Source organism: Falco peregrinus, chromosome 2, assembly GCF_023634155.1.
Source record: "Falco peregrinus isolate bFalPer1 chromosome 2, bFalPer1.pri, whole genome shotgun sequence".
In the NCBI taxonomy this organism is placed as follows: domain Eukaryota; kingdom Metazoa; phylum Chordata; class Aves; order Falconiformes; family Falconidae; genus Falco; species Falco peregrinus.
This window is the reverse complement of record NC_073722.1, coordinates 23,126,400-23,150,565: the sequence shown is the minus strand read 5'-3', so window position 1 is coordinate 23,150,565 and position 24,166 is coordinate 23,126,400. Positions and strand designations below refer to the sequence as shown.

The 24,166-nt window shown below is 45.9% G+C and overlaps 1 protein-coding gene across 1 annotated transcript in view; it reads left to right on the top strand.

Annotated features, from left to right (window-relative positions):
- The first annotated feature begins 15,994 nt into the window (after positions 1-15,994).
- Positions 15,995-24,166, top strand: part of ANK2 (ankyrin 2) — a 382,481-nt gene continuing 374,309 nt past the window's right edge. The window contains exon 1 of the mRNA XM_055796029.1: positions 15,995-16,352. Within this exon, the coding sequence (XP_055652004.1) occupies positions 16,281-16,352 (72 nt within the window). The 5' untranslated portion in view covers positions 15,995-16,280. The remainder of the gene's footprint in view (positions 16,353-24,166) is intronic.

The following is a 24,166-nucleotide window of genomic DNA, read 5'->3' as shown; positions in this document are numbered from 1 at the left end:
AGTCTTTGACTTACCTGTTATGCTACGTGGGTAAGCTATTTGGTGACACAATAGAGAGAACAGAGATACCTAGCTATGAAAAGAATTGATCAATGAAGGTCTTCTAGGCATCCTGCCTTCCAGGCAAGAGATTCTATTTTTTTTTTTTTTTCAATTTCTGTGATGTGAAGGGGAAAAAAACCCCAACAGGCTACCCTGGGTTAGGTAATGAAATTAATTTACGTCAAAAATTCATCCATGTTATAAATTATGCATATAATAAATTATTCAGACTTTTTATGTTTTCTGGACAGTTGAGCAGAATTGCAATAAGCTTTGGAGTTTTGCTCTTTCAGTAATAATTCCTGACTTAAACACATAGCTTCTGTTCCTTTCCAGATTTATATAGGTTAAGTCTTTACAATTAAACATCAGTTTTTTTCCTTTTTCAAACCAGTGCAAAAATCTGCTTTAGCAGGGAAGGGTGGCATTTAGTACTTGTTGAAGAAGTTAACAATAGAATTTTTGCCTCTTACACTCCATATGTGACTTCTGAAGTACTGTCTGTATGCATTTACAAAAGACGCTTGGATTTTTAAGTATGCCAGCATGGTTTATGTAGGGGGTTTTTTTTGTCTTTATCTGCTGCTGTTATCCCTCCTCATCAAACATATGCCAGGACGGCTAGGAAGAGCCGTCCATTTATTGAATTTTACCTTGGCAAGAGTGGCATCTGTAAACATACTTTGTATTTCACCTTACTGATGGAGGATGCCTGTAGTGAAGTCTGGCACATCCAACTGCAGTGGGTTAGTTCCTGGCTTACAATTAAACTTCCTGCTCTACTGTTTTTCTCTAGGTTCATCCATTCCCAGGAAGAGTGACTTTTTAACTTTCCCCCTTTCCAAGAAATACCATATTTTACTTAAAAAATCAGGACGATACAGTAAAATTACAGGAATTTATAACCTTGGACTGCTCATTTGTTTGCCGATTTTTCTGTCTTCCTTAACTGAATGTTTTGAAAGAATGTCATTACACATGTATCTGCCTGGAGCAAAAACCAGCATTGATTCTGCTCTTCATGACCCAGCATAGGGCTGAATCTGAAATTATTTTTAGTGCTCATATCTCTACCTCTCTTCCACTGTTCGCAGACTCTGCGTGGCAGCAGCAGGACTGTAACTCTGTCCTGTGTGAGGCCTTTGGTGCCAGCAGAACATTTATTAATTTGGGTGAATAATTATTATTATTAATAATAATAATAAGTTCTATATTAAAAAAACCAGCAAGTAACGGTTATGTTTGATGATTGTAGATCTCGTTGTCTATGACCTTGTGCCTCTGAAGGCTGCTTTGATTACTCCTCTGGTCCAATGTTTCTAAGCTTAGAGGCTGACCTGGTAAGTACTGCTGTCTTCTAGCATGGACTGTTGCTGTCATCTCAGAGGTGCCAACGTGCTGTTGGACTTTGTACAGATAAATTCCTCAGAAGTAAGAGCAACATGAGGAAGAGGGGGAAGAGGATGGGAATGGAAGTGTGCAGTGGTTGGTATGATGGCAGCAGAGAGTCGCTTGTAATGAACGAGTGGAGGAAGTCAGTGCTGCAGAAAGAGAGCAGCAGGGCCTCCTGGCTGCCAGCTGCAGAGCCACTGCAAGCCTCTAAGGGACACTTGTGCTACCCCTCAGCTGCATATACGTGTCCTCCCATTTTTGTGAATGGCTCCCACAAGCTGTGTTAGTGCACTTTGTGCTGGAAGGAAGAATGTGGTTTTGGTAAAACACCTGTGCTCAAAGGCAGCGGCCTGATCACTCGGTGATTGCCGGATCCTGCGGGTTTTCAGTAGGCGGCAGTCTGCACTCAGTGCAGGGTCCCGCTCGCCACATGATGCTTGTGCCCCGCTGCCCTTTCTACCTTCCCTGCAGCATGGAAAAGCTGTTTTACCTTTGGTTTGGCAGCTTGTTAATTTGTAATTCTTGTTTGACTGTTCTCGATCTTACTGTCACCTGGAGCAGGCAAAAAGTCGGGGAAAAAAAAGAAATCCTAAAGCAAACTTGCACTGAATTACAGTTCCCACAGGAAACTTGGGATACCTTGAGATGCTGAATTGCTCATGTCTGGGGGATAGGTGTTTGCAGTGAGAGAACTTCCTAAATCTTTATCTGCCTCCGCTGTTGACATGCTGTATTCCCAAAGACTATGCCCTTTTCTTTGCTTCTCTTTGGTAACTAATTCTTTTGCTTTTTTATGATGTCTGACAAAGTCTGATTTAACATTGCGTGTTCTACCTGTTTTATCTTACACAGCTAATACTAGTGTTCTGTGTGTCCTTTTTTTTTTTTTTTTCTCTTCCCCACCCCCCTCCGATGTATTATGTATCCTGGTTTAAATCAGACTTTAAGACAGTCTTTGAAAGCTAGCTGGTAAGTAAATTATCTTTTTCTAGAGAGGCTCTAAATCAAATCAGAAAATTACCCTCTGATAGATGACAAAGGCGCTTGCCTGCTCAGGTCTCTTAGAACATGGGTCAGTGTTGTAATGCTTACTTAATGGCTCCATAGTGTCTAATGATCTCAGTCGGGATTAAATCATGGGAATAGTGTTGCATAATGCTGTAAAAAATAATTAGATAAGGCATGCTTGGGTGACTTTGAAATGTGCCTGAGTGGGGAAGTAATATGGTTATGTTACCTACAAGCAATTAAGTTTCTGTAGGTGGTGTTGGGGAAGTTGCTGTCTACTAAGAGTGGAATATTCTTCCTGAAGTTAAATATGCTCTATTTACGTCAGTTGTAGCTCTGCAATGGAGGAATATGGCTTGCGTTCCTGTGATGTTCTGAGTGTGAGCTAGCTCCATTTGTACCAATGGTATTAAAGCATTATATTCCAGCTGCGTTTCCCTCTTGTAGCAGGTTAGAAGCCTGGTCCTGCAAGTACTGAAGAGCATTTATTTAAATGCAAGTGCACAGCTGTCGTCTTCCAGGTTTTTACTTTTCTTTTTAAATATGCCAGTAGGTGTTTTGTCAGCATGTTAGAGAAATGGCTGGGAGAACATACTTGATTAATTTTACAAAGGAAAAAAAAATAGTTCTAGCTGCTTTTTGTTGTGTTGTGAAGATGGGATTATCAGTCCCATCATCAGATAGGCAGTGACACTGGCCTAGGAGTTTGTCCCGGCTGTCACTGCGGGCCGCTCACACCTGCCCTGAGCCCACAGGTCCTGCTGTGCAGCACTCCGTGGAGCCTGCTGTGCAATGTGCGACCCTGAGGATCTGGGAAAATAATGATGGGAAATTTTAAGCTGACTTCATTGCTGAGGAAGACATAATGTGTAAGCACACCTTGAGTGCCTGGCTTAAGTACCCACGCTTGGCGTACTTGCCAGGCGTTAACCAGAAGTGCTGCAAAGGAGTACTAGCTGCACTGTGTAGTACTTGGGCTTTGCAGAAAGTCACCTTGTCCAGAATCATTAAAGTGCAGATACCAGTTGAACGTGTAACAGAGCCAACCATACAGATCTTCTAACAGTGCCTTCATTCTCAAAGGGTCACTCTGGTGGAGCTGTAAGCGACAGAGAGCTGCAGCGCTGGGGCTCTTGGACTTTTCCTTCAAAGTGAGCGGGCACTGTTACAGTGGTAGGCAAGGCCTTCGAACTCGGGAGCTGCCAGTGCCGAGCGATTCTCCAGGGTACTTGGCAACCCACGGGTTTTTGTTAGTTTATGAGCGGAGCCAGGCCAGCTCTCCTATTCATGCCTCCGTTAGCCGGAGCCCGTGCTGACCGCATACTTAGCATGCGGAGCAGTTACCCAAGTCACACCGGTCCCTGCAACACCCGGAGAGTGGGGAGAGCTTTGCTTCCCGTTGCCAAGGCGACTCCTTTTCAGCTAGATAAACACTTGCTCGTCACTGCTGCCGTTTTGTTGCCTTGCGGTGTTTGAAGTGGAACCAAACACCCGAAGGTGAAAAGAAGTGGGAGAAAGGTAAAGGGAAGGGACAAACCAGCCCTGGCACTTGGAAGCGAGCGAGGGCTGCGTGGGCAGGAGGGCTGCCTGTGTTTCTGCAGCGGCGTTTCTGTTCCCAACATGTAACAGCGCCCTGACCCCATGCACCCCTTGGCAGTAGCTGGCTGCCAGTAACGCCGTTTGCAAATGTCTAATTACAGTGTTCAAAACTAATGATTTGTGGGTAAAAAAAAAAAAAAAAAGGACCTGGAATATAGAGAGGAGTGTGATGAGTCTGATGGGAAAAGCCTTCCAGTATGGTGTGGTTTTACTTGACATTTAACCTACCTGATTTCTCTCTCACCTTTTGCAGGGCTGGGGCAAAGGTTGCGGCTCCATCAAATTTAGAGGGTTTTAATCAACTCTTCTTGGTTTTTTTGTTTGTTTCTTTCTTTCTTTCTTTTCCCCTAGAATTTTAGGTGTGGTCATTCCCAGTGACAGATCACTACCCACTAGCTGAAAACTCACCAAGTCTCTTGCTGTGTCTAACCCTTGTGTTGCCGGCATGGGGAAGGATGGGGACAGGAGGGGTGGCAGCCCACGGGGCAGGGGGCTCCTGCCTGGGGCTGGGCTGTGGGGCGCCCCTGGGACCGACCCCACGGAGGCTGTGGCCAGCAGAGGGCAAAGCTGCTACGTGCTGTCCTGCACTGCAGGCACAAGGCAAAGCTTCGGGTGCCTTTGCTATGCATTATGCCCCAGCTGATCATATAGATGAAGCTATATATGTAATTTCTGGGGGAAGAAAAGTCCCCCAGGGATCCTGTGAGCTGGCCAGGTGCGGGGATGCAGGGTTTCCAGTTGCACCAGCCACCAGCCCTGGCTCTCATCCATCTGCCTGTGATGGACTAGAAGGATGCTTTTTAGTACGTTTGAGAGAGATTTTCATCAAGCTGGGAAAATACTTCTCTGAGGGTAGCTAAAACTACTTGCATCTGGGTTGAATACCCCTGCAGCCTCAGGCAGCAGAGCTATCCACAGAGAAATTTGGGTACTTTGGCACTGAATTACTCTTCACAGTCAGAACCAGATAAATGCGTAAATTTAATCAGTGCAGAGATCTCTACTAACTGGTGGTGGGAACATATATTGTGATTCGTGGGGTGCAGGCTATATGCATTCTGCCTTGTCAAAAGCAAAAAAGCACAATGAGTATAAAAGCAGGAAGCTCCCTAGCTCCTTGTCTCTGTGTAGGGAGTTTGTTCGAGTTCTCCCACCCTCTGAATAATTTATATGGAGCAGACATGGTTGAATACCTTTTACCTTCACGCTTTATGCAGTTTTCTCATTTTGTTTTTGGTTTTTTTTTTCCCCCACCATGGCTGGTATTTCTGTTTGCTTCCCTTTCTCTTAGCTGCTGCACACTGAAATGTGGTTTTGTTGTGAAAAGCAGCTTTTTGTTACCTAGTGTTTTGTGTAGTATTAGTTTGGTATTTTGGCAATACAGCTGCTCTCTCAGATCTTGCCCATCATATCTGGTGCCTCAGTAGAGAGCATCTTGCAAGGTTTAGCCTAGAAGACCTCTTCCAGGTGCACAAATGCAAAGTGTACTTGACCTGTTGGCTCAGTTTAGTCGGACTAATAAAACCTTGGTTCAGAAATGGGTTATGCTGTCTGGTCTGAACTTCACACTCATCAAAAGAGTATAATTTTAAATCCCAAAGCCCTGAATTTAATCCTTTATGGCAAGTAATATATATCAGTTAGTCTCATGTAACCGAAATTCAATCTTATTACAAGGTAACTTACAGGGTGGCAATTTTCTCTCACTGATTATAAGCTAAAGTCTTCACAGTGGCTTGTACCTGGCGTAGCCTCAAGAAAATGAGGCATTTTTCCAGTGCAGATAAGTTCTTATTCACGGAGGAGGCATGCGAAGGTGAGCTCGGTCATGCTGTGTGCTTGCTTCAGGGGCATCATCCACTGCTGTAAGAGCAAGGTGATTCAGTCAGCACGAGAAGGGCCCTTCCTTTTGCCTCATTTCCCTATCAGTGCAGCGTGTGAATGGCAGCCCATGTTTGAGCAGGCCTCCAAAAACAATGTTAGGTTGCTGTTAAGGGAGAAGCCAGTTCCACCAGCGCCCTTCTATGTTCCATTTTTCTTTGTTATTCTCCATGTTGTCAGCAGTAGACTGTCTTGCTTCTGGTATCTTACACTATGGCAGATACCGAAACATCTATCCATTAACTTGGCTAAAGTTTCAGGCATAATTAATCTCTTCCATACCATGCTGCTTTGATATTATAATTTTTTTTGTTGTTGTTATTCTGACATTTAGCATTCTCAAAACTGAAAGCGGAATTTTGAATCCACTGAAATTCCTTGACTTGCACTGAAACATCCACTGCAAAGCTTATTCTGTATGCCACTGCAATCCATCATCAAATAATTTTCCCCCATCTTCTCCCAGCAATAGCTCTGAGGTGTCTTCTGGTCTGTGTTGGGCTCACCTTGTGTGCCAGATTTGAAAAGGTAGATTAAACTCTGCGCCTGGAGCAACGGAGAGAGTATCAAGCAACCGCATCTCCTGGATTTTCTACTTGACTTGGCGGCGAGCTATTTTGCTCTCAGATGAGCCAGGTGATTGAGGTAAGCAGATCTACTCAGTGCTTTATGCTTTTTCCTGAGGGTTGGTCTTCAAGGTGGTGGTGCGGGTCTCAGGCTGGCAGCTCCAGCCCATGCCCTGGCCCCGCTCCCTGCCCATGGCCACCCAGCTGGGCACCCAGTGTCTGTGTTTAACACCACAGCTGCTCTTACACCAAAAATCACAACTGTGGAAAAAACACCTTGAGTCTCTTGAAAACTTTAAGCAAGAGGGAATAATTTCCCTTTTCCTATTGATTCACATAACCTTCTTTTTACTTTCTTGTCTTTGGTGCCTGTTCCTTCTCCCTTTGTCACTGTTTTCCTGGATGCCAGGATTAAAGGTGAACCCCTTTCCCTCTTAACGCTTTCACCTCCTTACTGCAAGTGTGTCTATAAACCCTCCTGCTTTCTGTCAAGTCTGTTGCCACGCTCTTATACTGATGGAAAAAATGGAATAATACAATTTGAATCAGGGGCAAAATATTTAAAGTTATTTGGGTGTCAAAAATGCAGCTGTGCAGCCTAATTGGGTTTAGGCTATATATATAGTTCTATAGCCATATATATCTCTCTCTGTGCATCTATATATAGATACAGCTGCCATGGCAAAATGGATCATCTGCAGCTTCCAGCAGGGAGAGACACATGGAGTCATTTTGCAGTTTTTAAGCCTGTTTGGCACCATCCCCTGTCTCAGATGCCCTGATTACGGCTCCTGTGCTGTATTTTATATCCCATTTGTTGTCGATGGCTGGGGACACGTTGCTTGTGGCTGGGTTGGACCCTTTCCTTTAGGGAGTCCTGACAATGTGGCTCACTCCTTTTAACTCATATTTTCTTCCTTTGTTGGTCAGATATACCATGTTTATTTTGTCCTAAATTGTGTATACTCACTTCTGATGTGCAAAAGCAACAATTTTAAGGAATGTTAAAATAGATTAAAGGAAGTGGTAGCTGGTAGGTGTTGGAACTGTGCGTGCAGAAGAGGATGCCCTTCCTTAGGGAGATTCCTGAGGAGTATGCATCGGAAAGGAATGGCTAGAGCTTTCACAACGGGAAGGTATGGCTGTGTTGGCTAACACTGAGTGTGGTCACATCGTTTATGGAGACGGTAACTTGGCCTTTGGATGCAAGGTGGCAGTTTGTGTGGGGAAATGGAGCTACTCCTGCTGAAGCTGGTGGCAGGCCAGGCTGAGAGAAGGGTAGTGTTTTCTGCAATGTTAGACTGGCATCCTGTGCTGGAAAAAGACAGCTTGCCTGCCTGAAAAAAAATGTTATTTCTCTCCACTAGCCCGATGTGAAGGCTGCTGGATGGCAAACAATGTGTCCCACTGTGTGGGCAGATGTTAATCAAACTGTCTGTGCCAGTTGTTCTGCTATCAGCAATCACCACCTTTCCAGATGGTGATGGCTGTCTTGTCCGCTGCTTCGCCCCTTTAGAAAAGGCATGAAACAGGCTTGGAAAGAGGCACGCTGGTGTCACGCTGCCTGTGGCTGAATGGAGTTGGAGTCAAGCCGTGAAAAAATGAAACAGAAGCAGAGGGTTTACAATGAAAAGTTGAAGCACCTGGTTTGAAACATTTTTAAAATATAACAGCTTTTGCTGTCTCAGTGAAAGAGGTAGGAGAACAGATGCTGGTGCATGTTGTATACAGGTGGAGTCCCAAACACTCCAGGCAGCATCACGTACGAGTTGAACCTGGCAGTTGCAGGAGCAGGAAGGATGAGGAGACGGGAGCTGCCAGCTGGCTGCAGACGGGAGGGTGGAAGCTGTTCCAGGGATGCTACCAGGAGGGCCCAAGCCAGGTTCAAAGGGTTAATTAAAAAAAAAAAAATTTCCCCTGTGTCTCAGCACTGTCTTCTTTTAGCTGAGAAGGGAATTAGAAGTGACAGCATACCTCAGGGGAGCTGTTCTCGTGGGGTTTGGATCACGCCTGAAGCTAGATGTACCAAAAACCTCCTGAGAGAGGCTTGGTCTGACAGACCCTTGGACGATCAGCTGCCACCAGCCACAGTTTGGCTGAGCATCTTGGCTTCCCAAGTGAAAGGAGCTTTCCAGTTTTTTGGCATTCACCTCTCTTAGCTTACCAAGATGTTTTCTGAACCAGACATGATGCAGAGGGGCGAGCTGGTGCGATAGGCCCTGCTTTGTCCTGGCAGAGGCAGTACAATCCCTTCCTCCCTCACTGTCATCTCCTTGGAGAAATGCAGGGAAGGCATGATTCCTGGGGGAGTGCTGGCACAGGTTTTTGTGGTCTCTGCAGCATTCCAGCTCCAAGGGAGCCCTATGTGAAGTAGTGCCTGTGGATGAGGACAGTGACTCAAAGCAGCCCTGCGACACCACGCAACTAGAGACGGCAACATGTGGTGATGCGAAAAACAAGAATTACACATATAGAATAGTAATCCCACCAAAAAAGCCCAATAGCTAATGCCCAGCAAATATATTCCTCACAGTACTGTACTTCCCCTTTTTTCTGATATTCTTCTAGATCTACCTACCCTGCAAAAGAGGTGTGAGCATCCTTAAGGAGAGAGAGGCAACCTGGGATTCACGGCTGCGAGGTTCTGAGTGATGAGAGCTGCACCTGGCTCCTTGCACTGGGCAGGACAGACCCTTCTGTGGGGGCTGTACAAGCGGCTGTGGGTCATGGAGAAACTGAATAATGTTCTTGGCCTCAGGAGACCCAGTTGTGTGACTGCAGCTTGGAAATGTCCTGTGGAAAAGGCAAGGAGTAATTTTGTCAGAAAGTAAAGACGTTATTTTTCAGTGACATTGCTCTACTGTAGGTGCTGACAGAATAGCTTGCAGGGATCTCTGGGACTGAACAGAAATGTTAAATGCATTGCAATGGCCAAATACAAACAGATATTTTCAAAGTAATGTGGCTATTAGATAAAATAGCAATCTAAGAAGCACACATGACAACAACCTAGTGAGACCAAATACTTGTTTTGGTAAAAATTTGAGGTTTTGATGTGCAGTGATTCAAAAAGCTTTTCTGTGCTGCAGAGAAGTCTCTCTTGCTATTTTGAAGTTTACCACAGAAACCTGCTAGAGACACAGAAATATAGGTGCAACTTCTTAAGTCTATCTTCTGCATATCAAAATGAGGATCCTGACATTAGGACAAGACACTGTGTCTTTCAATATCAAAATACAAAGCCCAGCATCACCTGACACTATGCAATATCATGGGCAGCTTGAGGCTCATCAGGTCCATCTGATGAGGTTCTGCCACCATCCCATCTGTTTTGTATTCACCTGTCACTGAGACTTGGAGCCACTGGAGAGGAAAAAGAACTGGCAATGTCAATGTAGTGGCTTTTTGACATCAATACAAGCAGTGTGGGAATTGATAGACTTTGTTTCCTGGTACTTATCATGGGCATCAAAATGTAACATGGGGGAAACCCCACGAATTCTACAAATACCACATCACCTCCCACTTACGAGTAAATACAATTGTCATTTTTCAAATTTTCTAGACCAAAAGCTACAGTTACACCATGTTTCAGCTGTTCCCTAACAGAAGGAGACCACGTGTGTCTGAGCTGACACATTGGCTTCTTACTGGTACAGTCAGAATCCTCCTGTAGGCTCCACTACAACCACCAGCGAAACAGGTACAGTGTGGACTCTGTTAGCTGAAGTGAGCTGGTATTACTCCATACGGTTGTCCTAAAACAAATTAGGCGAAGATTTGGCCAACAGCAAATGTTAAAAGGAAGAAGAAATAAGAGCAGCCATACACCTGGTGGGACTGAGGTTTCCTTTAGCTCAGCACCCCGTCTCCAGCACCACCCAAAGTCAGTACCCAGGGAAGAGGAAAACACTGGATAAACTGATGCTGAAACAGCCCCTGAGCCTCTAGAGTGCAAAGTACTCCTTTTAACTCCTACTTTATTATCCCTTTTAGTAGGCTGTTTTTCAGTTCTCAGTGACACATAGTAAAGAGTAACTGCTCCTTCTATTTCCTGCAGGCTGCCCTACTTTACATCATCACCTTGGAGACAGAAAACACAACTCTGTGCAAAATCAGTATCTGCTTGTCCCGATTCCTGATTTGTTTTCTTTATTGGAGGTGAGGAAGTGGAATGCTGACCCCACTGAAATCCCTGGGCATGTTCTGTTCGGTGCGGTGGGGGCTGTGGCTTTGGGAGCCGAACGCAAGGCAGAGAGAAGGACTTTGGGCATTCCTCACAGGTCATGGCACAGCTCATTGTTTCTGCCCTTTCTGCAGCCCCTTTGTTCTCGAGCAGTTTCCATGGTGCCCCTGCGTTGTGTGCAGACCTGTCTGCAGGCAGCACTCTTCTCCAACACGCCACACAAGATGATTTTATGGGGCGGTGCATCACATCGTATGGCTGCACTGCAAAGCTGTAGCACAGGCTACCAGGCATCAGCTGCCACAAATATCTTGCCAGCTGTCTCACAGCTCTGTCTTTAGAAAGTATGGATTGGTGTTTTTTAACTGAAGGGATTGATACAGATGATGCTACCTAAGAATCCAGCTCAGCCTTTTGCCAGTCATGTCTGGGAAATTAAAATAACAAGAGGAGAGCTCTTACCCAAAGGGATTGTTGCTGGCAATGTAGCGTTGCTGTAAGAAAAAAAAAAAAAAAGCAATAGAGAGCATAACAAGAAAGAGCAGCCATGCTGCTTGCTGCAGCACTCTGCAAATTTTACCTTCATCTGACATGGGTGTGAAAGTAGACAATCTGTATGCGTAACACAGCATCACTCCCCTCTCATAGAGACTGGCAAGGATGAAGTCAGGTTCATTTATCTGTTATTCAGCTGTTAGTTCCCCGCTAACTGCTCTGATACTGGAGCGCTGACCCCCTGAACTGCTGCGGCAGGTGACAGGGAGGACCTCGGGGTCCTCCTGTCAGGTACAAGGTCAAAAGGGCTGAGTAACCTGGCCCCTGCTTTTCATGCCCAGGAATAATATCCCTGGAGAAACCCTGAGCTTTGAGGGGCAAAGGCTGTTCAAAGGATAATGATAGAGTGCTTATGGCCCAGTACTAGAAATATCTCAGCAAGAAAACTGGTTATATGAATCTTATAGACTGTTGATCCCAAAAGAACTGGAGTGTAAAATCACTGCCTAAGTGAGAAAGCGGGCAAAAGGGCAAAGCTGTGCTAATGGGGGATTTTAACTCCGGGGCACAGCAGAGGGTACATTAAACAGTGGAAATAAGGCTGGAGGTCTGTTAGCAGGCTGTGTACAGGGATGCCATTTAATCCAGGACCTGCAGATATCAATAAGAAATGGCACAATATTAGAGTTATCATCAAAGTATGGAGAGAATATAACTGAGGATGCAAGGGCAGCTTAGAAACAGAGACATCCTAGTCACCAAAACTGAATACTCTGAGCAGAAAAGAGGCTGTCTTGATTAAGGTGAAACCTGTACTGTGTGTTGGGATAGAACAGGCTGCTCTCCAAAGTTGGGCATGAAAATCAACCGTTTGTAAGTCTTGGCAGAGGTTTTCAAAGACACCTAGAAAGTTATAATGCCCAATTAAATAGGAATCAGTCATCAAAATCCCTTAGGAGGTCCTGAAAATCACCACCACTCTGCACTGCATCTAATTTTCAGTCAGATTTTTCCCCTCTGCTTCTCTCTGTCTCCTTGTGCAGCACCATCCCCAGCTGCCCCGGGCACAGACCTCCAGCTGAAGCCTAAGCCAAGTAGCAGGGCTTTGGAACACAGCATTTGAGCAGCCTCGGTGGAGACAGGAGAGAGGATGGTCCGTCCCTGCTAAGGCCACCCAAAACTGATTCTATGGCAGCTGTTAGACACGAGCCGACTGCTGTTTTTCTGCCAGACACGTCCCACCTTTTTGGCCTGTTTTTGTGCCTCTGGTGTGGAAACGCGAAGCCAGATCGGCAGTGAAAAAGCAGGCTGTGCTCCAGTGAAGTTAAGTGTGAGATCTAGTTTCAATGGGTTTTTTTTATTGGTGGCTGATGGCTGGCGTCTCACATGCACATACTGTGCACCTGACCTGTTTGGGCTACAGCTTCTGTGCTGTGTGTCAAGGCTGGTGGCGATGATGGGGGGCGTATGTCCTCCAAGCTGAAGGACGCTTTGCGAAGGAGTGTTAGGCAAAGGACAGGGTGTGCTGAGCACGTCCTGTAGAGCAGGGCATGTGACACAGAAGGTGGGACTATAGAGAGGCAAGTCCCCAGCAGACATGATCCTATGCTGCAGAGAGGTCCCCAAAGAGCTTTAATTGACGTAGATGAATGTCATCTTTTTGTGCTCTCCTCAATTATTCCAAGCTGAGCAGCACTGAATCACTACCTGCTTCAGTATCAGTCCTCCTCTTCAAGCAGGGCACAGGCTGGCTGGGAAGCCATGCCCAAAGTGCTGTCTCTATAAGACAGACAACAGTGGAATTGAGAAAATTGGATCATTCTTTATATACCTGTATTATTTCACCCTGTACGCTGGGGCCTTGCACCGCTCACCAGCAGGGCACCGGCTGGTTTCCTCCTCCCTTCCTTGCTGCCGGGAGGCACTAACTGGCTACCAGAGCTGCTTCTTTTTTGCTTCTGACTGAAAAGTTTGTTGCAACTACAGAAACAAAATTATGACAGGGTGCCTTGGGCTCTTCAGGGCTGTGCCCGTGCCCAACATTGAATTTCTCTGGATTGTTTGGGGTTAGGAGAGAGATTTTTCCACAGTCAACCAGTACTATGGGCTGTATCAGTAAAAGACCATCGGGAGCTTCTCTGCACCACATTAACTACCTAGGAGCCCCTGGGAATTTTACTACATCATCGATTTTCCCCACCTGCTCACAGCAATTCCAGACTGGAAATGGCCTGTACCTGAGTGCAGAGGTGAGGGAAATCCTCCCCCGGCAAAGGCTTGGGAGATAGGAAAGGAGAAGAAAAGCCTCATTATTTTGGGGACAAGTGGTAAGACAGACTTGCAAGAAAACAGGAGGGAAAATGCTCTGAATGTGGACAGGATCGTTGGTGCCATCTAAGACGGGAACAGTGTCACAAGCCTCCCTTGGAGCCACCCTCCAGCAGCACCTTTAAATGCCACAGGCAACAAACTGAAACTTAGTCATGGCCAGAGCACTGCTACCCTTTCACCTGTGTCTTGGTTTTCCACTAATTCCCTCTGCTCCACCCTTCTTGACTAAGTATCCACCTACTACCAGTTATTACTGCTTCTCAGCTCTCCTTATCCTCCGGATCCATCCAGGCTATCTGTGGCCCTGGAGTTGCTGAACTCCTCAGCTGCGTTGCCAGCCTGCCAGCCTGCAGCAGGCTGGAAAGGTGCTGGCAGTTCCCAGGAATAAACCTGTTTGACGTGCGTGAGGCATTGTGGCACCGGGCACCCTGGCAGGATCCGAGGTGGAGACGTACCCTTGCATGATGGAGGTGACACAGGCAGGCATTGCTTCTGGAAATGATAGATGGAGAGCGGTAATGGAAGAAATACAGGTAAGCAGGATGAAAGCTCTTGTAGTGAACAGAAAGGTGTATCTTGCAGTTGGTTTTGGCTTGAGTTTTATGCTACTCTAAGCCTGAACTTTCTTTTGTATGTGTTTGTAAAAATGTCATATGCACCTGCAACATTCCAGAAGTAATAGCTTTCCCCATCAAACAGCCAGTGTGTCTTGTTCAGTAAAGACATGCCACATGTTACAAAAAGCTGTGGTGGTCCTTTCAAATCTGTGTGAACCGTTTCCACTCTGCTCTGAAACACAGACTCTTTCAGTCTTTGTTGGGTCCTTGGTAAAATTTAAGTGAAGATTATGGCACAGAGTCACAGCCTATGGGCTAGGTAAAAATTAACAATGACTGAAGTCAATGTAATATGCATGCTGATTATGGGAGAAATATACATGGAGTGAGTGCCAGCTCTCCAAGCTGGTGGGAAGACATATATTTCTTTATTTGTAGTTGTGACAGAAGGGGCTGTGTTCTGCCTCATTGGCTGTGCAGCACCTTCACACCTAGTAAGATGTGATAATAATCTGAAATAAATTTCCGTTCAAAGGGAGGTTTTATTCTCCCTCTGTCCCGGGCTCCCACTGCTCGCCCTGGGCTGGCACCAGCATGTGCTCCCGCAGCAAGGGCCAGGAGGTCCCTCGGGGCAGCTGGCAAACAGTCCTCTGGAGAACATCAGCCTGCAGCTGGATCCGGCTGACCACCCAGCTGCTGAAGTGTCAGCAAGGAAGGGATGTAGGGATATGAGGCTGGAGGTGGGGCTAAAGGTATTGGCTAAATCCCCACGCAAACAAGACTAAGTAGTTTCCAAATCAATTAGCTGGTAGGAGTAAATTTAGCATCTCTCTAATGCAATAGAAATCATGGCGGTTTTTGAGTCTGTACTTTCAAAGACTGATTTTAGCTGACAGCACTCGAAAGCAGGAGGGCTGGTAAGATGACATGAACTGGAGCAGGGTTTTGAGCCTGGGGCAGGGCTGGAGTCCAGGTTTGCAGAGGAATGCTTTTGATTGACAGTTTTCCTCCACCTTGTATTAAAGAACCAAGAGAGTTTTGAGAAGAAACTTGAGTGAAGCAGCAAATTTCTTTTCTGCTGAATAAGGGGATTTTTTTTTTTTTTTTTAGTATGCTAGCAGGCAGATCACTGTATCACTAGACAGGTGTTTTGGTGAGGATTTGTGACGTGGTGCCACACTTAAATGTGAGTGAGCAAAGGTTTCCTCACCCAGGCAGGCAGGCAGGCAGGCAGGGGTGTAGCAAACTCCTGTGGCTAAAATCTGGAGATAAGTGAGTATAATTAACTGTTGGAACCACTCGCCTAGAGATATAATGTTATTCATTCATTTTAACTCTACGATTTCAAATTGTCTTTCTGACATGTATTTTGTAGCTCCATCGGCTGTTTGGGATTTGCCATAGGAGCCACTGAGGGAAATGGTATTGCCAGAAATTCCTGTCTTATGCAGGAGATCAGACTCTGATTATAGGCTCCCTGGTGACCTTAAAATATCTGAATGTAGGCAGTGGGGAAGAATTCTTCCCCCTTCACGTTCCATCCAGATAAAGGCCAAAAGGCGCTCAGCAACCTCAACCCCTGCGTGGGTTTCCATGCCGTCGACTGGCAGTAAGCACACCTGAACATCCCCGCATCGCTCTAAACCCCTCAGCCTGCAGTTTTATTCCTGTATGTTGAAACTAAGCCTTGCCCGGGAAGGTCTAATCAGATATTTGAATTCAGAACAAAGCCTCGGGTGGGTTCGGATGCTGCGGCCACCCGCTGGCCTCTGGGCTGGGTCTTGGCGGGGGGGGTGCGGGTGGGAGGGCTGCGGACAGCGCCGGGGAGCGTGTCGGGGGTGTGTGTGCGATGGATGTACGCGTGTGTGTCGGGGGGGGTGCGGGGACGAGGCGGGTCCTCCCCCCCTCCGCGGCGCCGCCCGCTCGCCGCCAGCCGCGGAGCTGTCCATGAGCTCATCGCAGCCCGGCCGCCGGGGCACCCCGCCGCGCCGCGCCGGCCCCCCCGCACCGCCGCGCACCCCCCGCGCAGGGGCCGAGCCGCAGCACAGCCCGGGCGGCGGCGGCACCGCCAAGGTCACCCCCCCCCCCAGCCCCCTCCCCCCCCCCCAGCCCCGCGGCAGGGTCCGGGCCGTGGGCCCCGGCATGGTGGCAGCCGCGGGGTGCCGCCGGCCGCGGGGCTGAGGAGAGGCGGGCGGCGGCGGGAAGGAGCCGCGGGGCGAGAAGATGGCTTCCCCCGCGCCCCCCGCGCCGGGAGGCGGGCCCTCGCCCCCCGCCGGCCCGCCGCGCCTTCGCCAGGTGGGTCCGTGCCCCGCGCGGGGGCGCGCCTGCGCGGGTGGCAAGTGCGGGGCGGGGGGGGCTGTCGCCGGGGCGCGGGGGCCAGCGGGACCCCGCTGCGGGGCGGCGGGTCAGGCGGGGCCGGCCCCGGGGAGGGGGATGGCCGAGCCGGCTGGGCGGGGCGGGGGGGCAAGTATTGGGCCTCGAGCGCCCCACAGTACCCCGGCAGCGACGGGCGGTGGACGCCATTCCGTTCTGCTCGCCAGTCAATCCAAAAACCCCCATAAAATAACAGAAAAAACCCAGCCAGCCCAAAATGGTTTGAGGCAGCGCACCTGCGCAGGTGTGCCCGGGCACTCACACGCACGGGGAAAGGTGTGCGTGCACACACACGCGTGTGTCACTGTCCAGGGTTGTGAGCAATGGTGGTGCAGCGCGGTGCATCTCGTGGTGCATTACTGCTGTAGCAGAGCGAATCGAAAGGCATGAAAAAAATCTTAATTAACGTAACGCAGCAATTTTCAAGCAGCTTTTCCCGCTCTCGCTGTACGCAACGCTTCTCTGATTACGCCTGTCTGCTTGCAAGAAGAGAGCTGTGGTTTGCAGCAGCTGCTGCATGAATTTACATTTGGCGCGGTGAAGTTGGTCGCAGGAGTTGTTTGGCGTTCTCTGTCCAGCTGGGTCAGTGCGGCCGAGGAGCGGCACAGCGCTGGGGGTCCTGGGGGGGTTCGTGCCACTGGCACTCCTTGTCTCCTGAAAGTGGGAGAGGCAGAAATGGAGGGACGCGGTGCTGGTGTGTTCAATTTGCTCTTCCCTGCTAAGGCTGTAATGTTCCTGTGGTTATTAATAAAGGAAAAAAACCCAATAAAGAAAAAGCTGTTTCAAAGGAGGATTCCCGAAGAGTAATCAGATTAGCGTAGTACATATGTATGCAAACATAAATCCAAATATAAATCCCATCTTGCTCTTTTTTTTTTTCTTTTTTTTTTTTTCTCCATTTTCACTAAGATGCTGGTGGTACTGTTGACAAGGAAATCTCAGGGGTCTGCAGCTGGGACAGGCACCTGAAAATTGGAGAAGTAGCTAAACTTGTCAACCCCCTTACATGCTGGAAGTTTGTCCGGGGGACTTAAGCAAAAAGGTCTTTGTGTGGATTTGCTTCTGACCCCGGCTGGAAATGCCACAAGAACAGCCATCCCCTCACCCTCATGTTTTTTGGCACTTCCTGTTCCCTTCCCTGCTGGGAACTGGAAGAAAAAAAAAAGTATCTGATTTTACTAGTTAACTTTGATTTTGGGAGGGAGGAAAATGAGCAGGGATCTCTCCAGTCTCTTGGCAATCTGTACTAGGTGCCATCAGCGGTACCGGTAGGACAGATGAAAAGCATCAGAGAGGGGAAAGAAGTTCCAGGTAGTAAAGGAAAGGCTGGGTGATAAAGACCCCAGGCACCAGGGATCCTCACGAAATCTGACTTCTGTTTTCATGTCGCTTACTCCCCACGTTTACTGCAGCATATTGACTTCTCCTGGGGTTGTTCATTTCACGTGAGAATGAAATGGCAGTGTAATATCCTGAATTAGTATGCAGAAATCCCTCATGAAAAAAAATGACTACTACAGTTGTTTTACTGTCTTCCTATGCATTTTGTCCACTCTATATTTAGAGCTATTTTTAATTGCATGTAGAAAGAAATCACATTTCCGAACTGTGGCTGTGGTAGAGTCTAGTATTTATTTGCTGCCCTTCAGTAAGGTGGCATATGTACAGCTTATTGGGTGACCTTCAGAGGAATTTAAAAGCCCATGAATAAATGCACAAAGCCACTCAAGACCAAGGTAAAGAGCACAACAGTGGCTGAAGTCAATCAATTTTTCTATAAAACACTGCCAGCCTCCCACTTTACCAAGCATCCTTAGGAGGGAAGGAGAGTAGACTCCGGAGAGTACAAAACGAAAGGGAAGCGAACACATCTGCTTGAAACCATCATACTGACTGTTCTGCTATCATAACAGCTCTCTTGATGAGAACTGAAATCAGCTACGAGCTGAATTCCCTCTGCACCGGGGCCTCGCAGGGGTCCTTGAGGCTACTCTTGTATTGCACCTTGATGGCGAAAGTCACTGAAGAAGCTGTTTCCACTGAAGTTATATTTGTGGAATTTTTACTGTCTTTTAGTTAATTTAAGAGATCTTTGAATCTGTCCTTCATGTTAAATATATATTTGGGGGCACTTGCAGACCTGAGGCCATTATTTGTATCTGTTAGCTGTAACCTGTTTTAGCAAGAACTGTATTTTACTTTAAACACCTGAGTTGTACCATTTCAGTTATGCTTTAAGTACACCTTGCCGAGTCAAATACTGCAGTCAGATACCAGTGCAATTCATTATGTAAAGCTTAAGAATACCAAACCAAAAGCCAAACTATTCTTAATTACACCATTGGAGACCGTCATGTTTGGAATAGGACGGATGTTGTTTCTCTTGTTAGCAGTCAGGAGTTAATTTCCACTTCTTTCCTTCTGGTGGTCAAGGATGTACTTCTGTTGTCAAAGGAAAGTTTAAATACTTATCCTCATATTAAGAAATACAAACATATTAATAAAATTGGCAAACCAAACACTAAGCATCTTGCATCAGAGCACCTGATCTGTAGAAGAAACAAAGCAACAAAAGTAGTATCAAAGGGAAAGACCGGCATGCTAGGTTGGTGTTGTAACATGGATCTGTGATTAAATGAACCCTTTTATGGATTTCCCGTTGCCCGTTTGGCAGGCAGGTCCCTTCTTCCAGCCTCTGTGGAAGCTATTCCAATGTTTGAACTCCACATTGAACTCCAGGCTACACTGGGCTACCCTCTTCCGCCACCACAAGTGTATCAGCGAGGTGCATGGCCATTTCTGGGGACACTCCACAATGTAAAAATCAAGTTGGCTTCAGAGGAACAGAATCAGGTGACTGTATAAGGACCTGACTGATGGATTAAAAGTTGTTCAGAGTAAGAAAGAAGTGACTGAGGGTACAAAAAGATAAGATCATACCAGCATTCGGTTCTGGTCCTTCGAACAGCCAAAAGATTTCAGCGAGGAATCCTGTTTAATTTGGCATTGTGATTTTATGTGAGTGTGTTTCTATGCGTAAAATAAAGGAAACAGTGATAAACCCCTCTCCTACTAACTGTTCCTGAGGAAAGGTTTTTAATCCATTGAAATTGCAAGCTGCGTAATTCATTAGCAAGAAAAATTTACAATAATAATTGCTCTGTTTATGGGGGCAACATAAAATGAAGGTAATTTAGTGCTTTGGACCTGAACTGAGTCTATGTCTGGTTAAACAGAAACAGGCCAGTAATGCTAAAACTTGTGAATACTGTATTAGAAAATACTAGTTTTATGATGTAGCGAAGAATCTAAAGAGCACCTTTACAAGAAGAGATGGAATTGTCCTCTCACTAACCTTTCAGATGCTTTGAAGGGCTGCATCTAGTGATCAGTTAGTGACTAGTCACTGTCTAGTGACTTTGCATTTTAAAGGGAAAAGTGAAAACTAAACTGAGGTACAGGTATCTGAATATATTATACTGTGCCAGCAGTTCAGTGTATAGATAGCTTAGAAATGGCGTCAGCCATAGAAATAAAGTCAATAGTAGAGCTAGGCAAGAAAGAGTTCTTCAGTTTTGTGAAGGTATTAGGCACTCCAGAGTTTTGCTGCATCACACTAGGACAAACATTTCAACATTTTAATGAAGTAAAGTGGAAGATGCATAAACAGGTGTTGTCCATCTTTCCTGGGTGGCGAGATGTGCGGCTGTAGACACCCATTCTGCCTTCTTTGGAGTAAGAGGCTGAGAGTGGGATTCCCACATCACAAAGCCTTATACTGCTCTGGGGTCATTGTTTGAGAACCAGTTCTCCTGTTCTAAGTGTCCTACACGGTGTTATCTCCCATGGTACTTAGGTACTACTGTTCTACTGTGCCTCTGAGCATGCATTAATAAATTGATGATCTTAATCCATTATCTGATATGAAAAGGAAGTGTGCAGGAGTGTCTCACTGTGATTTAACTGATCTCAGTCAAAGTTGCTTATCATCCAGCAACATACGCAATGACAGCAACAGCAGTCACACGGTAATTTTCATTATTGATCCCCCAGAAATCCCTTTATTCCATATAATTCTTGTTTGGTAAAAGACCTGTCTGTAAAACAATGCCTAGAACTGAAAGTCCTCCTTTTCCTATTCAAGCTTTTAAAAATTATTTATTTATTTGAAAATATAGTTGGACATATTTGGAAATCCAAATATGTCCAAAAGGACATAAAGGATTCTGGAGTGCCAAACTCATGGCTTGGAGCGAGAACCAAAACTGGAGAGAGAATACCAACCATGTCATTCAGAAGAAGAGTGCTGGTGTGGATGTGGGAAGATGCAGAACAGAGCTCCTGTCATTCTGTTTCTCCGGGGATGTTTCCACAGCAGAATTGTCCTGTATTGCAAATCCATGAGGGCAGGACATTCGCTTGAGTATTTCAGAGAGTGGAATACGAGACCTTTGGATTTTACCCGATACCTCATTACTAGGAGAGCCAAAGTCACCACAAGCAGTTGAGATTGCCAGCCTTGTATGTCTGGCCTTGTGTATTGTGCCAAATGTGACTCTTGCACGCAACGGCAATTCATCTCTGTGCTCAAATTATACAGTTTTTCAGCTTGTCAGATTACATAAACTCTAACAGATGTGGTCTGATCTGTATGAGGTCTCCATCTAAGGCTTGACAAAAATCTGTTACAGTTGGTGTGTGGGACTGCAGGAGCTAGTTTTCTTCTTTTTTATTTTCTTTTCTCAGGGAGTTTCCCCCTCTATCTGGACCATTCATACTACTGACTATTCATATACTACTGGTGTGCTTTGGTGCTGCCTTTTCTAGCCCACTGTTCTTTATCCCACTCCTCAGGCTTTTCCTACTGCAAGATGTTCTTTGTTCCCTACTAACAGCTGGTGGGATTTGAGGATATTTGAAGCTTCTCTTCCAAGGGTGGTTTAGACTGATGGCTCTCCCAGCCCACCCTTGCAGTAGCCTTGCTTTGGACAGTATGTTGTTTGCCTTCACCTCTTTGCAGGCATGGATTCTAGTTCCATAATTTCCCAAATTAGATTGGTTTGAATTCCCCATTTTCAAGGTTTCTTTGAACTTCGGTTTGAATCAAGCTTATTTTTAATTTTACCTTCTGCTACTGTGAAGGATTAGAAGTAATTTGTTCAAAACTAGAATGACTTGAAAATCAGCATAGTGAAGTACTTGCTTAGCCGTCACAGCACTGAGCAAAGAGAATGTCTATCAAAATGAACATTTCTATTTCAGTGAACTGAACCATGCATGCCATATCAAAGGGAAGAGGGTGTTAGAAAATGTCTTCTCACTGATTTGAAATGATGAAACATAATGCATAATGAACCTGTTGCATAATAGATGTAGGGTAATGTAGGAAAAAAGTAATTGCAGTTAGTTCATGAAATGACTACATGTATCTAGATTACATATAAAAAATTACTACGCTGTGGTGTTACTTAGGTTGCAAAATCAAGCACTTAATAGTTACAAACTAATAGAATTAAGGACTGTGCAATCTTAATTCTGTCCCCTTCTGCATCTGTCCTTTGCACTGAACCAGGCTCTGGAAAAAAACGCTTAAGTGATCATAAAATTAGAAACTGAATCATGATATATGATAACACACTGTAGGATAACAAACACACTTCTGCCTCACTGCCAGTGTTTTTAGGCTCACAATCAAGAAAAGGGAAATGGTAATTTTGGAAAGCTTGCTTCCCAGCCAAATGTGAAGGGAATTTGCCTGCAGAGATTAAAGGTACAGCTCCAGCTCCAGGTCTTTACCCTGGCAAAGTTCTCCTATCACCTGGGGGCTGGGCATTGGCATATGGCTGGACTGTGTGAAGACTATCTAATCCCCAGAGGAGAAGACTGTATATATAAGGGGGGTGGAAGCTTTTGAAATGCTTTTCTCTGTAGCATTCAGCCAGGGAATCACAGATGATCATGGTAGGAAGAGGTGTGTTGCAATGGATCGCACACAAAGCACATGGCAGGGGGGACAGATAGGAAGAAAAACTGAAGTAATTGCTGGTGCTGTGTAAAGCTGACGTTTGGTGTGGAGAAAGGCTAAGGGGGACACTTTCTAAGAGCAAATGTAACCTCAGCTAGAAGGCTAGCCCACAGCTTAACAGTTCAGCTTAGGATTTGTGTTTAAGTCACCTGAATAAATGGTCTCAAGGCAGGCAACAGAGATACTGGAGCTTTTTACAAACATAGCAAGAATTCTCCATAATAAAAATCTCATATACGCAAAATTACAGCCAATCCTTGGTATTTGGTCCTGTTTCCATCTCATACAGTGACTGAAACGTAGGGCTCACGAGACTGTCTGGCTGTGGGTTGGTTGTGTTTAGTCAAAAGGAGTGCTCTAAAATCTTGGAAATTAGCAGATCCTTTCGGTCACACACCAGAGTCTAAAATGAAGGAACTACAGTAAACTGTCCCAGTTTATGCAGAAAAACACGTGCAAAGATTTACCACTGCCATGAAAGCCACTTTAGTTTGAGCTACCATTTTTAGCCCACTGTGGAGGGCAAGAATTACAGGCTTAAAATCCATTCACATTCCAATTAGGCGTTTTCTCCCTTTGTAGAAAAGAGTGTGGAAAAGCAAAACAAAGAAAGGGAAAAAGTAAAGCAAGTTGTAGAACATTGTCTCCCTGGGCATTAAACAGGTTCCCAGGTGGAGTTAATTCAGTAAATACTGTCAGGTGCCCTGATATAATACAGAAGTATGTAAACCAGGTGGAAAGGAAAATAGACAAGGCGGTATTCACATATTATGATCTACTCCCTAAGCATATAAAACCAAATCAATGATTTTATATGTATCAAAGGGACAGTGCTTCCTCAGGGAGGCCCTCCCTAGGGGCCCTGGCTGCAAGCCTGCCAGGGCTGGGACATCCCCAAAAATAAACCCAGTAGGAGGCTGTTTGCTGCTGAACTGAGTTTTATGCTGGAAAGCAAATCCACTGAAACCCCAACCATGATGCTGCTAAAATGCAGGTGGGGAGGGCTTTGAAGGGAAGGTGTTCCTGGAGGGTAATGGGCTCAGGGTCGCCCGGCTGCAGGCAGGCAGCCCTCGGGGGCCGCCAAGTCTCACTCTGCTCTACTAAAAATCAATATACTGAAAAAGATTATTCTCTGTGTTTACAACTGGCTCAGATGTTTAGGGACATAAAAAGGGACTAGCTAGTGACCACACAGGAGGATCACTGACTGCAAGGGACACCCTTCCATCCTAAAGTCCTTAATGTCTTTAATTTCCTTAATCTCCTCCATCTTTTATTACCTTCCAGTTAACCTGTCCTCTCACCCCTTACAGCTGCTAACAGAGCTGTGGGGATAGCTGTGTGACAGCCTCCTCCAGCCCAGGAGCCTGCTTAAAGGCTGTGGTAATTATTCCCAGCTGGTGTTAATTGTGAAGCAGGTACTGTAATTTACCTGGTCACCTCATGCAATAGTCAGGTAGAAAGTACCAGAAACAGCAGAAAGCTTTACCTGAGCAGGGAGGTTGTTCCAGGCTCTCACAGAGGTACTGTCTTATTTTCTTTTTAATATTGATGCTTAAGAAATGGGAATTTAACTAAGGGTTGTAATTTGATAGTTATTTTTGTGTCAGTACTAGATCTACTGTGTTTCTGATGCTCAGTGGTTGTGAAGGTTTTTTGCGTGCTTCTGAGTTTATATGCATATATTCTATGAAAAGAGTAGAGTGTTTAG